We start from the raw sequence: 17679 nt of genomic DNA on the forward strand, positions 1-17679 counted from the left end.
TTTCACACAATGGGGCAATCGCTCTCTATTGTTGATGGCTTCTGCGCTTATCACGGTCAGGATTGGGCAGATAAGCTATGTTATATCAAAGCTTGCTGTAAATACTTTCGGGTGCTTACCTTCAGTTGAGGAAATACTGAAAACACTATTGCAGAAACCGAGTGGGACATGTTGGGTTTCACACTGAAACAGGCCAATTTCTCTTTTTGCTCAGTTTTTGACGGCTTAAGGTGAGGGTGAAAGAAATGGAGAGCTGCAGAGCAGGCGGGTCTGGAGCGCGGGAGACCAGATGAGGAGGGCGGCGGCTCCGGGGTCGGGGGGCTCGGTGCAGTGCGGGGTTCGGTGCAGTGCGGGGTTCGGTGCAGTGCGGGGTTCGGTGCAGCCCGGGGAGTGCGAGCAGCCCGGGGAGTGGGAGCAGCCCGGGGAGTGCGAGCAGCCCGGGGAGTGGGTGCAGCCCGGGGAGTGGGAGCAGCCCGGGGAGTGCGAGCAGCCCGGGGAGTGGGTGCAGCCCGGGGAGTGGGAGCAGCCCGGGGAGTGCGAGCAGCCCGGGGAGTGGGTGCAGCCCGAGGAGTGCGAGCAGCCCGGGGAGTGGGTGCAGCCCGAGGAGCGGGAGCAGCCCGGGGAGTGGGAGCAGCCCGGGGAGTGGGTGCAGCCCGGGGAGTACGAGCAGCCCGGGGAGTACGAGCAGCCCGGGGAGTGGGTGCAGCCCGAGGAGCGGGTGCAGCCCGGGGAGTGGGTGCAGCCCGGGGAATGCGAGCAGCCCGGGGAGTGGGTGCAGCCCGAGGAGCGGGAGCAGCCCGGGGAGCGGGAGCAGCCCGGGGAGCGGGAGCAGCCCGAGGAGCGGGAGCAGCCCGGGGAGCGCGAGCAGCCCGGGCCCCCGCGCAGGGAGCGGTGCCCGCCGGGCGGCGCTGCGGGGCCGGGGCGGGCGGGCGGTGGCGCCTCCGCCCCTGTCGGGCGGGCGGGGAGGGGCCGGGGCTGGGCCCCGCTGGCTCCGGTCTGCTCCGCCGGCTCCTCGGCAGGGCAGCGTCCGCCGGCGGCTCGGGGCGGGAGGCGAAGGGCGGTCGCGGGACGGTGGGCAGCGCCCTTCGGCAGCAGAGGTACAGCACCCCCCGGGAGTCCCCGGCCCGCACGGCTCCCTTTGTTCCGCGGCGCCGGGGGCTCCGGCAGCCCGCGCGGGACACGCCGCGGGGACGGGCAAAGGGATGGGGTCGGCGCTGCAGCGGCTTGGGGTGCTGGTGTGGCGGCTCGGCGCCGGGTCTCCTGTGAGGAGGGGGCGGCGGTGCCTGCTCCGGGTGCCGAGCACGGGAGCCCCGGCGCCTCCTGGGCGCCCCTTCCCCGCGCAAAACTGCGGCTTCGGGACGCTCTGCGTGCGCTGTGGCTGGCGTTCAGCGGCTGGTGGATGGCAGCGGGGCTGGGACAGCTTCATTTAGGCATGAACGCGGTGCGCACACACGCACGGACGGTCCGGGGCTCGCTCCCTCAAGCATGTGTGTGTGTGTGTGTGCGCGTGCTCTTTCTGGGAAGAGAGCGTGGCATCTGTTTTTTCTTGTCTAAAATAATTACCCTGTGTGCGCGGCTTTGCTGAATTCAAAAGAACGGGCTCGGCTGTGGGGCTCGGAGGAACCGTGGGAAGAGTGCTGGTAACTTGGAGCAGGATGATGGATTCTGCTGCCGGGTAACACTTGGAGAGGAGACTTGAGGAAGGGCTTTCCAGGGCAGGGTCATTGTCCCAGAGAACTTCCCTGAGGGGACGGGTTGGTGTAGCCTCCCAAGGAAGACCGCCTGTCTGCGCCCATGGAGGCTGTTGGGATTCGGTGTGGGACATCTGCTGCCGCTGTGTTTTGGGAAGGGAATCCCTTTGTTCCTCGGAGTGGCCAGACTCCCCGTTGGAAAACAATGGCCTTCCTAGCAGAGCCACAGGGAGTGGGGCTGGCGGTGCAGTCACGAAGTGGTCCAGTGCTCGCTTGCATTGCCCAGGGTACCGATATGCTCACACGTCTGTGTTCACACGTGCTGTTTGCTTTTTCATGTAATTTAAAGCTTTGGAGTTTCACACCATGTCATTAAATCAGTTGCTATGCGTTTAGTCAGGACCACTGTTCTAAAGGACAAATGTAACAGTAACGAAATAAAAGCTAACTACTCTTAAAATTTATGTTAGAGAAACTCTTTAAAATATATCCAAATTGGAAATGACCGCTGGCATAAAGGTCAGGTAAAACTCCTGACTTCGCGATTTTTGTGTCGAATCATGAGTCTTCCATATCCGTCTGTCCTATTGTTAATTGTGAATTAAGGCTGGCAACAAGCTGCCCATCCTTCCCTGGATGAATCATCACTTTGTCAAGCCCTGTGTCAAAAACAAGGCTTTCCCCAAAAGTGTGCAGTGACAGAGAACAGAGAACATCTGTTAAAGTTCAGTCCTTGGCTGCTTTTAAACCTATGAAAGGTAATGACATTCTTCTCATCATGTGCTTTTATTTCCAGTTGTCCTAGGGCTGAGTTTAAGAATGTCTTCAATTTCGTGCTTAATGCAATGCGCTGCCTCTGGCTTAATTTTGTGTGAAGGTGTTAGGGTTGGAGCATTCCGATTATCCAAAGTAACATAAAGTGGTCACTGCTTACATTGGCTTGTAGCAGCTACTGGCGTGTTAGGTTGCCACAAGTTCCTCCATATCCTTAGGAAAGAAGATGTTTGTAAAACACCGGTGCGGTGTTGGATATCTAAAAGGATTCTGGCTCCTTATGAGCACCACAGATTGAATGCTCAGCAAGATGAAGGTGAAAGGACTCATGAAAGCATCCTAAATCACAGAAGCTTGCCCTTCCCCTTCCCCTTCTCCTTCTCCTTTCCTCACACCTGTGGGGAGGAACTCTGAGGAAATGATGGCAGGGGCTGGTAGTTTAGCTCTGTGTGTTAGCCCTTTCAAGCATTGTGCAAGACTTGATGTAATTGCCTTTAGAAGGGCAAATGTACATTGCAAGCCTACTAGTGCTTCTGGGGGAAGGGAAAATAAAAGTCTGGCAAATGAGGAGAGGAAGTGGGAGAGAGCAATTGGAAACATAAGCAAAGTCATTAATTTTTCCCACTGTGCACTCTTAAGAAACTGCTGGCAACATACTGGAGATACTCTGCCTCATGGAAGTGTCAGGGACTTGCTTCACATGATTCTCTGAGATCATCTGGTTTCCCTGAGCTCTGTGGGAACAGAAATTCCTCACGTTGGAGGCTGATCTCATCTTCCTTCGGCAGCAGTAGTAGCAGCGGCTTGGGAATTGGAGAGGAAGGTGAAGAGAGTGCCAGTGGGACGGTTTGGAGAAAAGCTTAGTTCTGGTGTAGGCCAAGCTGGACACTGTTTCCTCCTTTCATTTGCCTTGTGTGGTCAGAGCTGGGACAAATGCTGACATACCCACCAAAGTTCAGTGCCCTTTCAGACTGCTGAGCTCATTTAGCACAGCTCATGTACTGGACTGTCCTATAAATCTTACCCTATATTTAATTCATCTTTTTTTTTTTTTTTTTTTTACTGTACTAATGAACAGCAAACTGAAATGGAAAGGGGTAACGAGTGACTGTATGCATCAAGCTTGGGGAATTTCCTGAGTTTGATGAAAGACAAAAATAAAGGGTTTTTCCCTCCCTTATAGCTATGTAGTTAGTCTATTAAATTCTCAGAGCCTTCTAAGTAGCCTCTTTTGTTTGTTGTGGGACTACTGGCAAAAATTTTAGGAAGGCTGAAGTAGTGATGACCAGCCCTGGAGTCTGTAACTTGATCTACAGCTTTTTCTCTTCAACTGGGAAAGGAAGTAACAGCTCTTGTTACACTTATGTAACCTCTCCATTCATATCCTCCAAAAAGAAGGAAACCAGAGCTTGATTTCTGGTATATAAGCTGATATCAAGGCATGCTTTGTCATAAAGAAGCAGTAAAGAATAACATTAATTTTCTTCTGTTTTGCAGTTCCTAGAATGAAAAAAAAAAACCGAACCCAAACCCACAGCCCTCCCAAAGTTAAATATTTTAATTTTGTGCTGAGCGAATAGTGGAAATCTCTGCAACTCCTTGTCATGTGCTGTGAAGTAGCTGTTAAACTGCAACAAGGGTCTTGTGAATCTTTCCTGGTGTGTTTGAGCATTAGTCTCAAAACATTCATCATTTGCAGTTGTGCCCCAGTTCGCTTTTGGTTTGTGAAAGCTTTGGTCTTTTGGTGTGTATTACTCCAGATTTTGGTTCTTAACAGTGTGGAGACTAGGATCTCTTTTTTTTTGTTTGTTTGTTTTGCTTAGTTTGGTTTTTTAAATTTCCTGTTAGTGGCATAGCTTTTAGAGGAAACTGTACAAAAAGTTAATCTTTTTGTCTCTTCCAACTCCTTTTTACTGGGAAATTTCCCATTTGGTATCACCAAGTAAACTTGTATCCATTTCTTGATGTATATTTTAAGTCTGATAGCGAAGTCACCCTGGTGATGAAAGTGTTTCAGTGGGAAAGACTAGGGCTTAAAAATACAATTTCAGAGGCGAAGAATGATCAAGTCCCCTTTCCAGATGCAAACTGGTTGGGGAATTCTTCTATGCAGACAGTACAGCAGGAGTAATGGACCCTAGAGGCCAGAACAGCCTCTCCAGTACTCCAGCCTTTGGGAGGGACGCAGTCTGAGAGGTTGTCTCCTGCCTAAGTGACCAGATTTAACACTTCAGCAAACAAGCTGAAGGCTCAAGATAAGGAATCCGAATATCCAGAGTCCCAAGGAGTAAGGGTGAGAAACATTTACTGTCACTAAGATTTTTCTTTCCTCTGCAAGGGTGGGGAGTGGGTGTATCCTGGGGCTTAGGTAATTGCCTTGTCTCTGACTTTGTGTAGTGCTACCTTGGAATTGCTTCGTTGTGGGTGTACTAATACACTTTTCTTTGTTCTCCCTGTCTTGGAGAGGCAACAACCCTTCCAAGGGTCTTATATTGGCAGAAATCCTTATGTTGTTGGGCAAGAGGACCGTGAAAGCAAAAGACACCAGGAGGAAAGTAAGAGCATATATCAAGGAGAAAAAGAGGAGATCATTGTGAGGAAGAGGTGCTGAATAGCAGAAGGGTCTGGTGGGTGTTGTACTATCAGAAGTGCTTGTTGTGGATTTCTTTATTTTCTAAATGGAGGCAGCAAGGAAAGACTCATTTTTCCCAACTGTAAGCAGAAACCAGTTTTTAAAAGTCTGTGACCACAGCCTGGTCAGCATTGGTACAAGCTTCCTGGGCCCACAAATATGCTTTGTATGTGAGCTGTCTTGCTGTTTGCTTTATGCTTCTCTTTTTGTAATATTCTATAATTTTCATAGTTTGTACACTCTAAAGTGCTACTGGGGGTACTTTGAATTGCAATAAGAGTACAAATACAAAATTACAAATAAGAATATTTAAACTGTAGGCTTTGCTACAATGGAAAGAAAAACAGGTGGAGAGCAGAGGGACATCCTGAAGTGTTTTGTCACATCCCAAAAATTTTCTACTCTTTTATATGCATTTTCTTTATGGAGTCTGTTCTCCATTTGTCTACAAGAGTGTACTGGTGTTTAAAGATCTTTGAAAAGACTGGGCCTTAAGGTAACCACCAGTTTTTATGCACAGTGGAGCATATGCAATGTCCTGATACTGTGCTTAAATCCTTGCCAGTAACTTTTGAGAACCTGCGCCTCAGAAATGAGGAAACTGCTGGGTGATGAAGAATTCTGTATCTTGGGAAAGCACAAGCAAAGGAAGTTACACTTACTCTCTGTGTTTTAATTCCTTTGTGTTAAAACAATTTGAAGCACAATTAAGGGTATCCTTTTAGATCAAAGAAGTATCCTTAAAGTCCTTGTTGCAGAAGGACTCTGTGGATGGCACTGTAGTGAGAAGTCAGCCCTGCTTTTAGGAGAGCTGTTGAAGGGAGTGAGTTGCTATTAATCCTCTGCAGTGTGCCTCTATGGAAACAAATAAGCAGCTTAACATAGAGACACTGATGAAGAGATGAAGAGGTGCCATTTTTTCTGGGACTCTGGGAATCGGTTCACTCTTCCCTGAATAGCTCTGCTAGAGCTTCATGTTTGAGGGCTGAGAAGAAAGCCTTTCCTAGCAGAGCTCATGCTTATCTGATGTGAAAGAAGGGATACCTGGGATGTCTAACTTCCAGCAAAAATAACAGCTGCTCTACCTTTTCATCAAGAGAGGCTTGGAGAGAGGGCAGCAGGAAGGTGGTAGAGGTTGAAAGGCAGATTATTTTGGGGAATAGTTAAGCCTACAAGCTAAACAAGTGGTTGCTTGAGTGTCTGGATACCCTTCCTAGCTTTTAAGTGTGTGTAGGTCTGTGACTGATGGAGCAGTTGAGGTTTGTTGTGCAGAGTAATCTAGGGAAGTGCTAATTCCCTGTAAACCTTTGGAGAAGGAAAAAAGAGTTGTAGAGGGGGTGAAAATGAATCCCTCTCTCTGAAGGAGTATTCCTGGTGGTGGTGAGGAAATATTGCTGCCGTGATGTACCAGGAATCTCTGTACAGCCTTGGTTAAATCCCTGCTTGGCCAAGATGGGCTCAAAAAGGGGAGGGAGCAGAAGAGGGTGATTGGGATGGTAAAGGGGGATGGAAAGGCAAATGAGAGGGAAATGGGCAATACTGGCTATGCATTATTTGGAATGAAGTCCACGAGATGAACCTCTGTCAATACTTTCCTGTGAGACAGAAAACACATTTAGATTTAAAAACAAAACCAAACCACAGCAGCATTAGCAAAAGCAAAAAGAAGTAGATATTAGCTGATCATGAATAAATTTAGTCTAGAAATAAGGCACACCAAAATAACTATTTCTCATGGAGAAGGATGGAAAATGGCCCTCTGGAGCAGTGCAGTGCAGTAGTTTGTGGCTGTAGGATGCAATGTGTTTGGCACCAGTGTGGAGCACACAGAACAGATTTGGCTACAATTGCCATTGTTCAGCTCACAGGCTGTCAGGCTGCTGGAGTTAAAAGGGCTCTGGAGATTACCTTCAGTGATCAAAGAGTGCAGGGCTCTGTTGAAACAAAGTTCACTCCAGGAGAAAGCCTGGAAAATCTTCTGGCAAGCATGGGGAGAGCTGGAGCTCCTTGTGCCTTGTAACAGGTTTCTGGAACATGGGGAGCTTGCCTGTATCTCATGGGAATAGAACTTTTTGCTTCCTAAAAATTGGCAGATGATAGTTCTCATGAAATACAGGGAAACTTAGTAGCTTTGAGTTTGTGTTGAGTATGCCTGCCACGGGACCGGCTGTTTTCCGTCTGTGGAAGGGAGTTGCTTTCTATTGATGTTTTAAGAAGGTGTCCCTCTCTAAATCTGTGAAGTGTTATATTTTATTTGGAAAACCTCTGTTTATCATGCTAGTTGTTAATAAAAACACCATCTGCTGGTTTTTAACTTCATGGACATCTGGACAAGAGTGATATGATGAAATGCAACTTCATGGACCACTCCCATTGTCTGAAATCTCTCTTGATATGATACACAGGAAGAGCTGGAGATGCCTTGATTCAGAAATTGATGACTTTTGTCCTCTAATTTCAGGTGTCCATCTGAAAATGACTGTTGAGGATGAAAATAACAAAATTGTGGATATAGGTCAACTGCTTGAGACAAGCAAACGTGTCTAAACAGTACATGTAATTAAAAAATTTTTTTCCCTTAATAGATTTTAATTTTTTCCCTTAAATAGATTCTTTTTTATCTTAGGTTTGGGCAAATAATGCTTCTTCTTCCTGCAACACTTTCATCCAAATTCTTTCATTCCTTCCCTTCATTAAAAAATAGCAGTGGCTTGCTGGACAGAAATTCATGTGCAGAATAGACAGCAATGGCAAGTGGTGGGGTGAAACCTTGCACTACTGTTTTACCTTGGCAACTACTCCTGGGAGAAATGGGACTAGTCGAGTCTGACTTCCTGCAGGTTTTTCTCTTGTGATGGATTGACTTGCAAAGAAGTAATAATTTCCATTTGAAGCTTTTTGTGCAGCTAGGGAATTTTGCAGAGCAATTTTTCTGCTCTGTGGTAGTTAATAAGGGGTTTGTTCTCCTCGCAACCCATGTCTCTGATGGAATGATTGTGCTCAGAGCTCCTCTCCTGCCTGCTTTTGTGTGGAACATCAGCTGTTCTGTTGTCCTTTACTCTGTCCTGTTCAATGAAATTCAACATTAGATGTGTGTAAGAGTAGATGCATAGACCAAGAGAGGTACAGCTGGCATGATTTGTCTTATTTTCACAAAATACTAGCCTAAAAACATTCCAAACTTTATTTACAAATATTACAAGGACCCCGCCAGTGAGGTTTTGAGGAGGGGAAATTGCAATGGGCAAGAATAAGGTCTCTGGCATGGTGTTTGTGTGACTTCTTTTCCTCCTGTTTTAAATGGAAAAGTACAGGGAAATTTTTGGTTTACCCAGACTTTTACTGCTTGTAAGAGGATATAGGTGCATGGAAACTGCAGTAACCTGTGAGTGCTAACTGCTCTAGGAGTTAGGGTGTGCTCAGTTATCGTGGCTGACTTGATGCTGGGTAGATACAGGCACCAATGCCTCTTCTGGAATCTGGATTTCCTGAAGGCTCCTGATTAGGTTTGTCTTCATCTGTGACTGGTTTTAAGCCTGGTTCAGTGACTGTTGCGATGACTTCCTGTGGCTGCTTTTCCTTCTGCTGTTGGCAGCTGAGTGAAGCTGTGGTGTTACCTGGCCTGTTATTTCATTTTCTGCATATATTCAGGGCCTGTCACCGACGTCTTAACAGGCAACAAAGCATTTGAGCAGAAGATTAGCGTGTACTCTGGTATTTTAACCCTGTAGTATTATGGCATCTCTTAGTATCTACCTTCCCCACAGTGTAAATCAGAGTTCACTCCAGTTGCTCCACCATGAGTAGTTCTTTTGCCTGGATCCAGGGGTGTGTAGTTCCCGTGCTGACTGCAGGAAAGCAAGGCTTCCTTTCTGCCCATGTGCTTGTGTGGAATAGAAAGTAAAAATCCTATTATAATCAAAGATCTCGATTACAGCTGATTGCTTGATTGCTCCCGAGGGACTGAAACCTCAGTTGAGAGAAGTGATTTGACTTTGTGAGGGCTGATTGTTTGTAAAAGTGTTTTGTGGAGATCTACTACTGAGAGGTCTTTTGAACCCAAGCTCTGGTGTGGTGGCAAGCAAGTGGTGTGTGACATATTGCAAACAAAGAAGATCCCCTAATATAAATAAACACTACCTTGTTTTTTGTGCCCCTGTTCTGCAAACGTAACCTTTGGATTGGGCAGGATCCCCCAAAATTGGCAGAAAACTTTAGGCGGCAGCTTGAAAGATTAAGATAATCAGTTTAAAAAGGCACCCACTGCTTAGTGTAGCTTAGCTGTCCAACAGTAAAAGCTTTTTTTTTTTTTTCCCTGAAAGAATGGGGGTATTTTCTATGTGTCCATATCCTATACTGACAACTTTTTAAAAGTTGTGTTGTTTGAAGAACGCTGTCAGTCTGAAATCTAGCATTTGGTTTAGGGGGAGAAGGCAGGACCTTTGACAACTTTTGCCTTTGCAGTCCCATTTTGTTCCTTATTTTGAAAAAGATTCAAGGAAATCTTAGCAAGGTATGTGCCAAAAATGGAGCCCCTTTGTTCCTGAATACTTTAGCCGTTTCTGTAGATGTGGACCTGGAATGATTATAAAACTCTGTGGCTAGGCAATGACTAAGAAAAGCCTAAATATAAGAAACCACCATGGATCCTGTTTCTGCTGAACTCAGTGGGAATTTCACCAGAATTTTGGACTGTAAGTACCCTTGGTAGTGAAGGCCTATTTCTAGATGCATTCAAAATGCCCAAGGTGTTTTCCCCCATTAAACTAAATAAAGAAAAAAAGGAACAAAAGGACTCTAGAATAACCATTTACATAAAAGGCCACTTCACACCTGTATTCTTTGAAGCCTGTCAATACAATCCAAAATGTAAAGGAACATTTGCAGGGTAAAAATGGAGTAGCAGACATATTTTGACTGTATTTTCACAGCTGGTAAAGAAGAGTGCCTTAGCAACGTTGAAAGACCCAAATGTTTTTCCCAGAACCTGGTGTGACTGTATGACTGACCCAGATGAGTTAAAGCACGGCAGAAAGCTGACTTAGGAAATAGATCAACCCCAGAGTGCGATTACTGGTGGCAGTTATTGTGTTGTGGTTGCAAAATAATTATTAGAAGTAATTTGAAGACATGTACTGCTGGGACTGTAAAGTAGAAATAATAGAATAGATATACCCCGTGGTCTCGTAGAGCAGGTAATACCCATGCTAGTGTTATTCAAACTACTGGGAGAAAAATAACAGAAAGTAGCCTTAGAGAAATGCAAACACAGCCCCCCAGGCTGCTGCATTAGTCTTTTTTAAGGAAGAGAAGAAGGGCAGAGCTGTATCTTCTGCATACATGGCTCTTGTGATTTTGGTTTTGTGGTAAGATACTGTGCACCTTTTCGGTGATACCAGAGTTGTTCATAGTCTCATCTTAATATGAACAGAGGCACGAGAGAGGCATCTCTCTCACTTTAGGGGAGATTACTGATTAATGTGGGTTGCAACCGAGCTGATGTAAAAGAGAAAACACCCCACCCCCAACACCAAAACAAAACCCCCAATACTCCCCCAACGAGCCGCAAAGAACTACAGCAGCAACCAGACCTCTCACTTATGCATTTATGAAGAACCTGAATCCTGTTAATGAAGAAAGTTTCATCTACAGTTTATGTCAGGAGGAGATAATGCCCCAGCAAACATTTTGTACATGTGCTAATGCAGTCTAATTATCACACTATCAGTTTTTCTAAACTGCAGTTAAATCCATTGTTGAACTGTTAAAAGATGATATTGCCTCACGTGGTTGCAACAGTACCTTAAGTGGCCTGATTCTTTCTTGAAAATTACCCGATCTTTAGATAAATGGCGGAGCATTCATTTCGCCTATGGAATTCTCTGGTCAGATCTTCTGTCATCTAAATTGCATCCACTGGTGCGAAACTGTCCTAATCTGATGTTGCTAAAGGGCTGTTCCCATTTAGCTGATGCTGAATGCAAACATTCCTGCGGTCCCAATACAAATACACCCCGTAATGCCGCATTTTACTTTTGTAATTCACCAGAGCTGTTTGCTGTTAAGTACTCAAGGAATCCGGTGCACGTGTGTAATGTTCAGTGCCCACGGAAATTTAAGAGAGGTTGCACAAGGTTTCAAATAATAGCTCTTGCTTGGTAGGTAAGATGTGAGAAACATTAGCTAGTTCAAAAGCTCAGAATTATAAACTTTTCCAGTTTGGAAAACACTGATTTTTCAGTAGGGCTGCGAGAAAGAAAGGAATTCAGAAGCTATTCAGACATTGGCTAAACCAAAAGGAAAGATGGAGAGTCAGAGGAAGCATTTCAGTTCTTTGAGTGCTTTTACTGCTGTTGTGATATCCATTAACATTCCTTCCTGCAATTTGTCAGTCACGTTTCTCAAGTCCATTTTCTTGCAGGAAAAAGTAGTGGGGCTGCAGCACCGTGCTGTTTTCTGCATGCTCTTTTCCACAGGACATGGATGTGTCAGAGCAGCAATGGTGAGCAGTCACAGCTGGCAGGAGGCTGCAGGTGTTAGGTGTTTCTGGCAGACCGTGGCCTGGCAGCAGATGGGAAGGGTCTGGAGGGAAAGCAAGGGTTTCCTCTGGGTGATATCAACGTTTTTTCACGCATGCTGATGTCGGAAAATCGAGCTCTGAGTGAAAAGGGCATTGTAACAGTTCAGCTGCAGGGCCTGCCTCAGTTTGCCTGGTGAGCCAGCACAGGGTGTTTCCAACGAACTTGCACCTTCGGGGCATCAGCCAGAGGCTGGTGAGACGCAGGGTTTGCTGGGCAGCAGGACAGGATAAATTTAAATCCTGCCTCTTGCTAAACTGTATTTAGGCTTGTCATGAGCAGCTCGAGATGATGGTTGCAGCCCCTTTTGGTTTTGTTTTGTTCAAGTAATGACATTGTGGCCGTGGCTGCTTTTTGCAGCAGTGGCCCGTCGATGTCCTCACTCTGTGTGGGTTGATTGCTCCTGGACACAGGAAACAGGGAAGGGGTGGGCAGGCATAATTACAGCCTGACACGGGCTCAGGATCAGACCTGGAACATGAAATCAGTTTGAACTCCGCTATTGAATTACTGGTGTTGCACATTGTCCCTGTTAAGACTTATAAAAGAAAAAGGGGGTTATTTTCTACAGTGAGCTGGTTGTAGTGAAACCAAAGGCTTGGGTTTTGGTTTTTTTTTGTTTTTAAGTAATCGGAGCTTGAAGCATATGTAAGCACATCTGTGTCAATTTTGATGGTAGGGAAATTGTCCTCTTTCTACAATGCCAGGAAAGGCAAAAACCAAGCCACCTCTGCAGCCAGTGATAGTTCCAGTGCACCAAACTTCAAGTGTGAGCTAAGGCCTGCACAGCTGTAGGAAGCTGCTGACAATTGTTGCTGTTCTGCTGTTGGAGGGTGATGTGGAAAACCTTGGACAATTCCATAACATGCTGTATGCCAATAACAGGGCATTACTTCATTTCCCCCGTAGAGAATGTGTGCATTTCATTGTGCAAGGCTTCGGGGGTTTTGCCTATTCTCTGTATCCTCTTCTATTTATAGCTCTCATTAGCTCTTGTTTCAGAATGGCCAATGATACGACTGCTGTGGCTGTGGGATGCTATGATTTTTAATTTGCCATTCTTGTGGCCAAGAGGGGCAAGAAGGTTTTAGATTCAACCGGCCTGGCTGGATGGCAGTCCCAGGCACTGCAAGCAGTGGATGCAACAGTCTTGTGTTTTAAAAGGCTCTGTGTGGCGTGGGAGTGTGTGGATAAAAGCATTTTAAAGACACAGCCTGCCCAGCACTTCTCCTCCTAAGCTGCTTGTCCAACATAAAACAGATCAAGCTGTGAAGGATTACTGAATAAACTTTTAAAGAATTTTTCTGAGAATGGAAACATGTTGCAAAATGTTCTCACTCCATTGAATTAAGGCCTATATATGAGACTGAAGGGAGGAAGAACAGATTTGACAACTGCCTACAGGAAAAGGAGGTATTTTGAAACACTGCTGATCTTTCCTTTAGGGACAAGAAGAGTAAATTTGGGAGAAGCCTTAAGTGGTAAGTGGGTATGGGTGAGACCAGGGAGTGTTGGAGGAAGAATCTGATTTGCAGACTAGAAGCATTAGAAGAATTTTAGGGTTTTTTTTCTGAGCTAAATTTTGCTATATTAATAATTTGCAGCTGTAATCTTCATGCGCTTGCTTTTAATTGAATTTCTGAAATGACAGTGCAGTTCAAATAGAGCCTCCCAGCAGTACCTCTATTCTCCTTCCACCATTCAGCAGGCTTCATTTGAAAATCATTAAACCTGTCCTTGTTTAATAGGATACAACCCAGTCTGGTTCTTTTCTCTATCCTGAGTTTGTCCATGTTTGCTCTCTCACCAGCACAGCTGTGGCTTTGGTCACTCCTGATCTCTCAGGCACTGGGAGCAGGTTCTGGTCCCATCCCTCTCATAGATCTGGTTCTTGAGAAACATTTATCTTTTTAAAGGTGTGTGAATACGTGCAAAAGGAGAAGCCACTTGCTTTCATGTACTGCTCTCCAAACTGGTGAGCACGCTGTCAGCAGTGCTGATGGAAAATATTAACAGCTGCAAGGCATCTTTGAGTATATGGGAAATACTTGGACATTAATTTGGATTGAGTTTCTGAGCTTTTTCTGAAGTTTAGCCATGTAATGTTGCAAGGGTTTGGTTTTTTCTTTTCATGTGTAGTGTGCTAATTTTTGACTTTTTTTATAAAGCTACTTCTAAAATTAGTATTTGGTATTTTCTAAGTGCTGTATATTGATCTTCCACTACATTCTCCTAACAGATTAATTTCAGTTATGAAGTCCTATTTAATTGATTAATATATGTTTAAACATTGTTGGTTTCTCTTAGCAGTGCTTTTTTCCTCCACTTTTTACCTCAGGTAGACAACCAAATTATCCCATAAACTGGATTTTCCTTTGATAGCTAAACCAGAGCAGGGATTATAATTGGATTCCACCAAAGCAAAGGCTAACAACAGTGGTATGGCAGCATACTCTTGAACTGTACATAAGTGTATGAGGTAATCTTTAATGAATTTTTGCAGGCTAGGCTATTGAAAATGATTTTGAGCAATCAGTGTTAAATGAGTCGTCTCAGCCTATTGTCCAATATTTTCGTCATTTGGGTTTCTAGTATTTTCTAACTTGCAAGTTAATGAAAATATTTTAACCACAGAAATATGTAAATTATTGTGGAAGAAACGAAGATGAAAATTAACCTTTGACCGTAAAATCGAACTTTTCCAATATATTGTCAATATATTAAGTTAATATTTGTGTACAACTTCTTGATCCAACTTACAGTAGTAGGTATAGTGTCTTCTGCAAAACATGCCACTGAGTTTGGGAATACAGAGATGTTTTTGATCAGTTTGGCTTGCTCTTGCTCTTGAAATTCCCAAGCAGTGATGCATGAAGTGTGGTAGGTGGTATGTAATTTCACAATGGTAAATGAGGTATAGTACTTAGAACTTAAATTTTAGGTTTAAATTGCCCTTATTAGGATTTTTGTGTTGGCTTTTTTTATATGTTTGGCCACAAAGCCATTATTTAATAAGTTCCATATTTGAGAAGGGTTTTATTTTTTCAGCCTTCACAAATTATTTGAGCATTAGTTGCTGTATGGTAAGTAATTCGGTCACTGAAGAAGACTGGTAGTTTAAATAATTTGTCTTAATGGGATGCAGAAGTTAAAGTGATACCTCTGAAAAGATTCTATGAATGTTTAAAATTTTTTTGGTGAGTCAGAGAGGTGAATTTTTAAGAATAAAAGTATCTTTCTCTACAAAAATATTTGTCCAGTGTTTCTGTTTAAAATAAATGCTCTTTTGTTTGCTTAGCAGAGTTGACTCAGCTTTGGTTGGTTACCATAGTTCAGCACTGTTTTTGCATTTCCATGTGAATTTCTAGTAATTCCCAGGCTTGGTTCAGGTTTTGGGGATCTTTTTGTATCTCTCTGTTAGCTGCCTGTGGAGCTGCACTTCTCTTCGTTGAATTTGGAAAAACATCAAGCAAGACTTAAGTCTTGATCTAAAATCCCTCAAATGTCACTCACTGATGAAAAACATCAAATAATTTTTAGTAAAGTAGTGGCAGCAGGCAGAAGGGAGAGGTAAAAGGCTTTACTTGTTTTAAATTAGTTATCTGATGGAGAGCTACTATGGCAAGGTAGCACTGATTATATAAGGTAATAGCTGCTCAATGGCATTGGGGGAAACAAGAAAAATTAGAATTAAAATGTGCAGCAGGGATAGGGGAAACAAGGACAGCCTGATAACATTCCGTGGCTGGGAGGTGACAGCTGACTGGTGAAGTTGAGCTGTTGTTTTGTGTAGCTGTAGCTGTTCAGTGGCTGGTCCTTGGTTTGTGTGGTCAGCAAAGTTGTTCTCTCACCTCTGGTTCCCTGTTCACTGGCTGCTGCTGTGAATCCATCCATTTTTCAGTCTCCTCACAAAAGCTGAAAGCAGTAACTATGTGCCTGGAGTTCTTGAGGAGCTCAGTAATCTTCTCCAGCATTTGGATCGGGGGGATAAAAGGCTGGGAAGATCAAATAAGTGCCAAGTTTTGGCCTGACCTTGACTTCTTCATCTAAATGACTTCCTTTATCAGACTTGCTTACTTTGTTTGATCCTGTTCCCCTGTTCAAGACCCTCTTCTGACTTTTGCCACTTTGGTTATATTGATGCAGAGTCTCCGTCACTGCCCTGTGAAAATGTTCTCTCAAGCAGCAAAATTACAAGTGAATGAAGTCATTTGGTAGCTTCATGTAGCCAAACCCAGCACTGTACTGGAATACAGGCACTTTAGAATCCAGGGTTCATGAACTAAGATCAAATAGGGTGTTTTTTGTCTCTGAGTGGGTTCACTGAGTTGGTTTCCATTTCAATATTGATGGAGTTTGAGAAATGCAAGTTAAGGGTGAAAAAGAAATTCAGATTAAGGTGTTGGCAAATTTAAACCCTAGTTTGGAGATCCTGATGAAGCTTTCGATAAAACATGGGTTTGCATGCACTTGAACTTTGTGTTGAAGTCGTCCAAGTAATCTGGCTGTGATGCCCACTGGAATCTTCATTCCTGTTTCTAGGAGTTTCATGTTTCATGTACAGTGGACCAGAAGGCATTGTTGACTATTAGGAGTTAAATTTTGGAATCGCGTGGATTGCCTGGGTAGATGGAATGACTTTGAGAATGTTCCTTGGAAACATCATTTTAATGTAGTGTTCTTTGATGGATTTTTAACTTTTACTCCTAAAGTAGTGTTACTAGAGAATTCCTGTGAATAACTAGAGAATTCCTGTGAATAATTAGAATAACCTTGAGCTAACCTTTGCTGTTTGTTTTATTCTTGCTTTTTTTGTTTTTCCCAGGACAAAATGGCCAAAATGGAGGTCAAGACGTCACTTTTAGACGACATGATAGGGGTGGGAGATATGGTTCTTTTAGAGCCACTTAATGAAGATTCGTTCATCAATAACCTGAAGAAGCGCTTTGATCACAATGAAGTTTATGTGAGTATATGTTAAGAAATAACATCCTATGGGGAGCTATGCTGTCATTCTTACACTGTGTTCATTTTTAAGGATACACACAGACTGAATGCCTGAACATTATCTGTTGTATTAGGGATGTTTTAAACCTTACTTGTGCTGTAGTCTTTCCTGTACTGCATTCTTTGCACTTGATCTTTCCCATCTGGGATATTTTTTCTTTTTCTTTGTCCCCATTGCACAACACGGGGGACCTCTGATTTTCATAAAGAACTGTTCCAGAACTGCTGCTGACAGTAACTTCGATGCTCCTGTTTTCAGAGGGCATTTGCAGTTATAAATAATTCACTTACAGGGAAGGCTCTTCCAGGATGTTAGAGCAGGCTGAAGTAGAAACAAAACATTCTTGGAACATGCTAAGGCTAACTTAAATGTTGCCTGCTATCTTTGATTTGCAAAAGCATTGTGTTTATTAAAATGGTTGGATTTTAAACTAGATACAGTGAGCTTGGATATGTGTGGAAATAATCAAAGTCTTCAGGCATATTAATCTCTGAGTGATGATCAACAGGAGAGATGTTGTGAACTGGCAGTTGAAACAGGCAGGGAATGAAGAGGCAAATTGTGATTCCAGTTAAGCCTTTCATTTCCTGCTTCATCTCTTTGTTCCACTTCTGCTAAAGTGTGCACGGTATTGTATCTGTTATACTGCTTAGGCTGTGTGAACTTAATGGTTTGTAGAGACTTGCCAAGGCTGCTGGTGAGCCTAAATATTAAAGGCAAAGTATAGCTATGATCTGCAAGCAATTGTGTCTGCAGCTTACTACAATCAAGTAAGTGTTCTGTACTTCATTATAATTTAGTCTTCCCCCCATTTTTAATTTTTAGTGTGATTATATTTTTCATTCTTGCTAAGCATTTGGACTATCATGGTTTCATTATACTGCAGAATGGAAGGAGGTATGGAAGGATCTGTGCTGTTTTTGTTTGCTTCTTCTATCCCTTAGTTATAGTCTGTGCTTTTGTACCTCTGCTATTCATTGTCTGTCACATCTCAAT

At 43.9% G+C, this 17679-nt stretch overlaps 1 protein-coding gene across 6 annotated transcripts in view; it reads left to right on the plus strand.

The window, feature by feature from the left end:
• The first annotated feature begins 978 nt into the window (after positions 1 to 978).
• Positions 979 to 17679, plus strand: part of MYO1B (myosin IB) — a 108678-nt gene continuing 91977 nt past the window's right edge. For 2 of the 6 annotated variants that reach the window (XM_069022002.1, XM_069022005.1), the window contains exons 1-2: positions 11579 to 11599; positions 16501 to 16641. In XM_069022002.1, the coding sequence (XP_068878103.1) occupies positions 11597 to 11599; positions 16501 to 16641 (144 nt within the window). In that variant the 5' untranslated portion in view covers positions 11579 to 11596. Of the gene's footprint in view, positions 1098 to 11578; positions 11600 to 16500; positions 16642 to 17679 lie in introns of those variants that run through there. The other 4 variants (XM_069022006.1, XM_069022007.1, XM_069022003.1 and 1 more) reach the window with 3 other exon arrangements.

Source organism: Aphelocoma coerulescens, chromosome 7 (genome assembly GCF_041296385.1).
Source record: "Aphelocoma coerulescens isolate FSJ_1873_10779 chromosome 7, UR_Acoe_1.0, whole genome shotgun sequence".
NCBI lineage: Eukaryota > Metazoa > Chordata > Aves > Passeriformes > Corvidae > Aphelocoma > Aphelocoma coerulescens.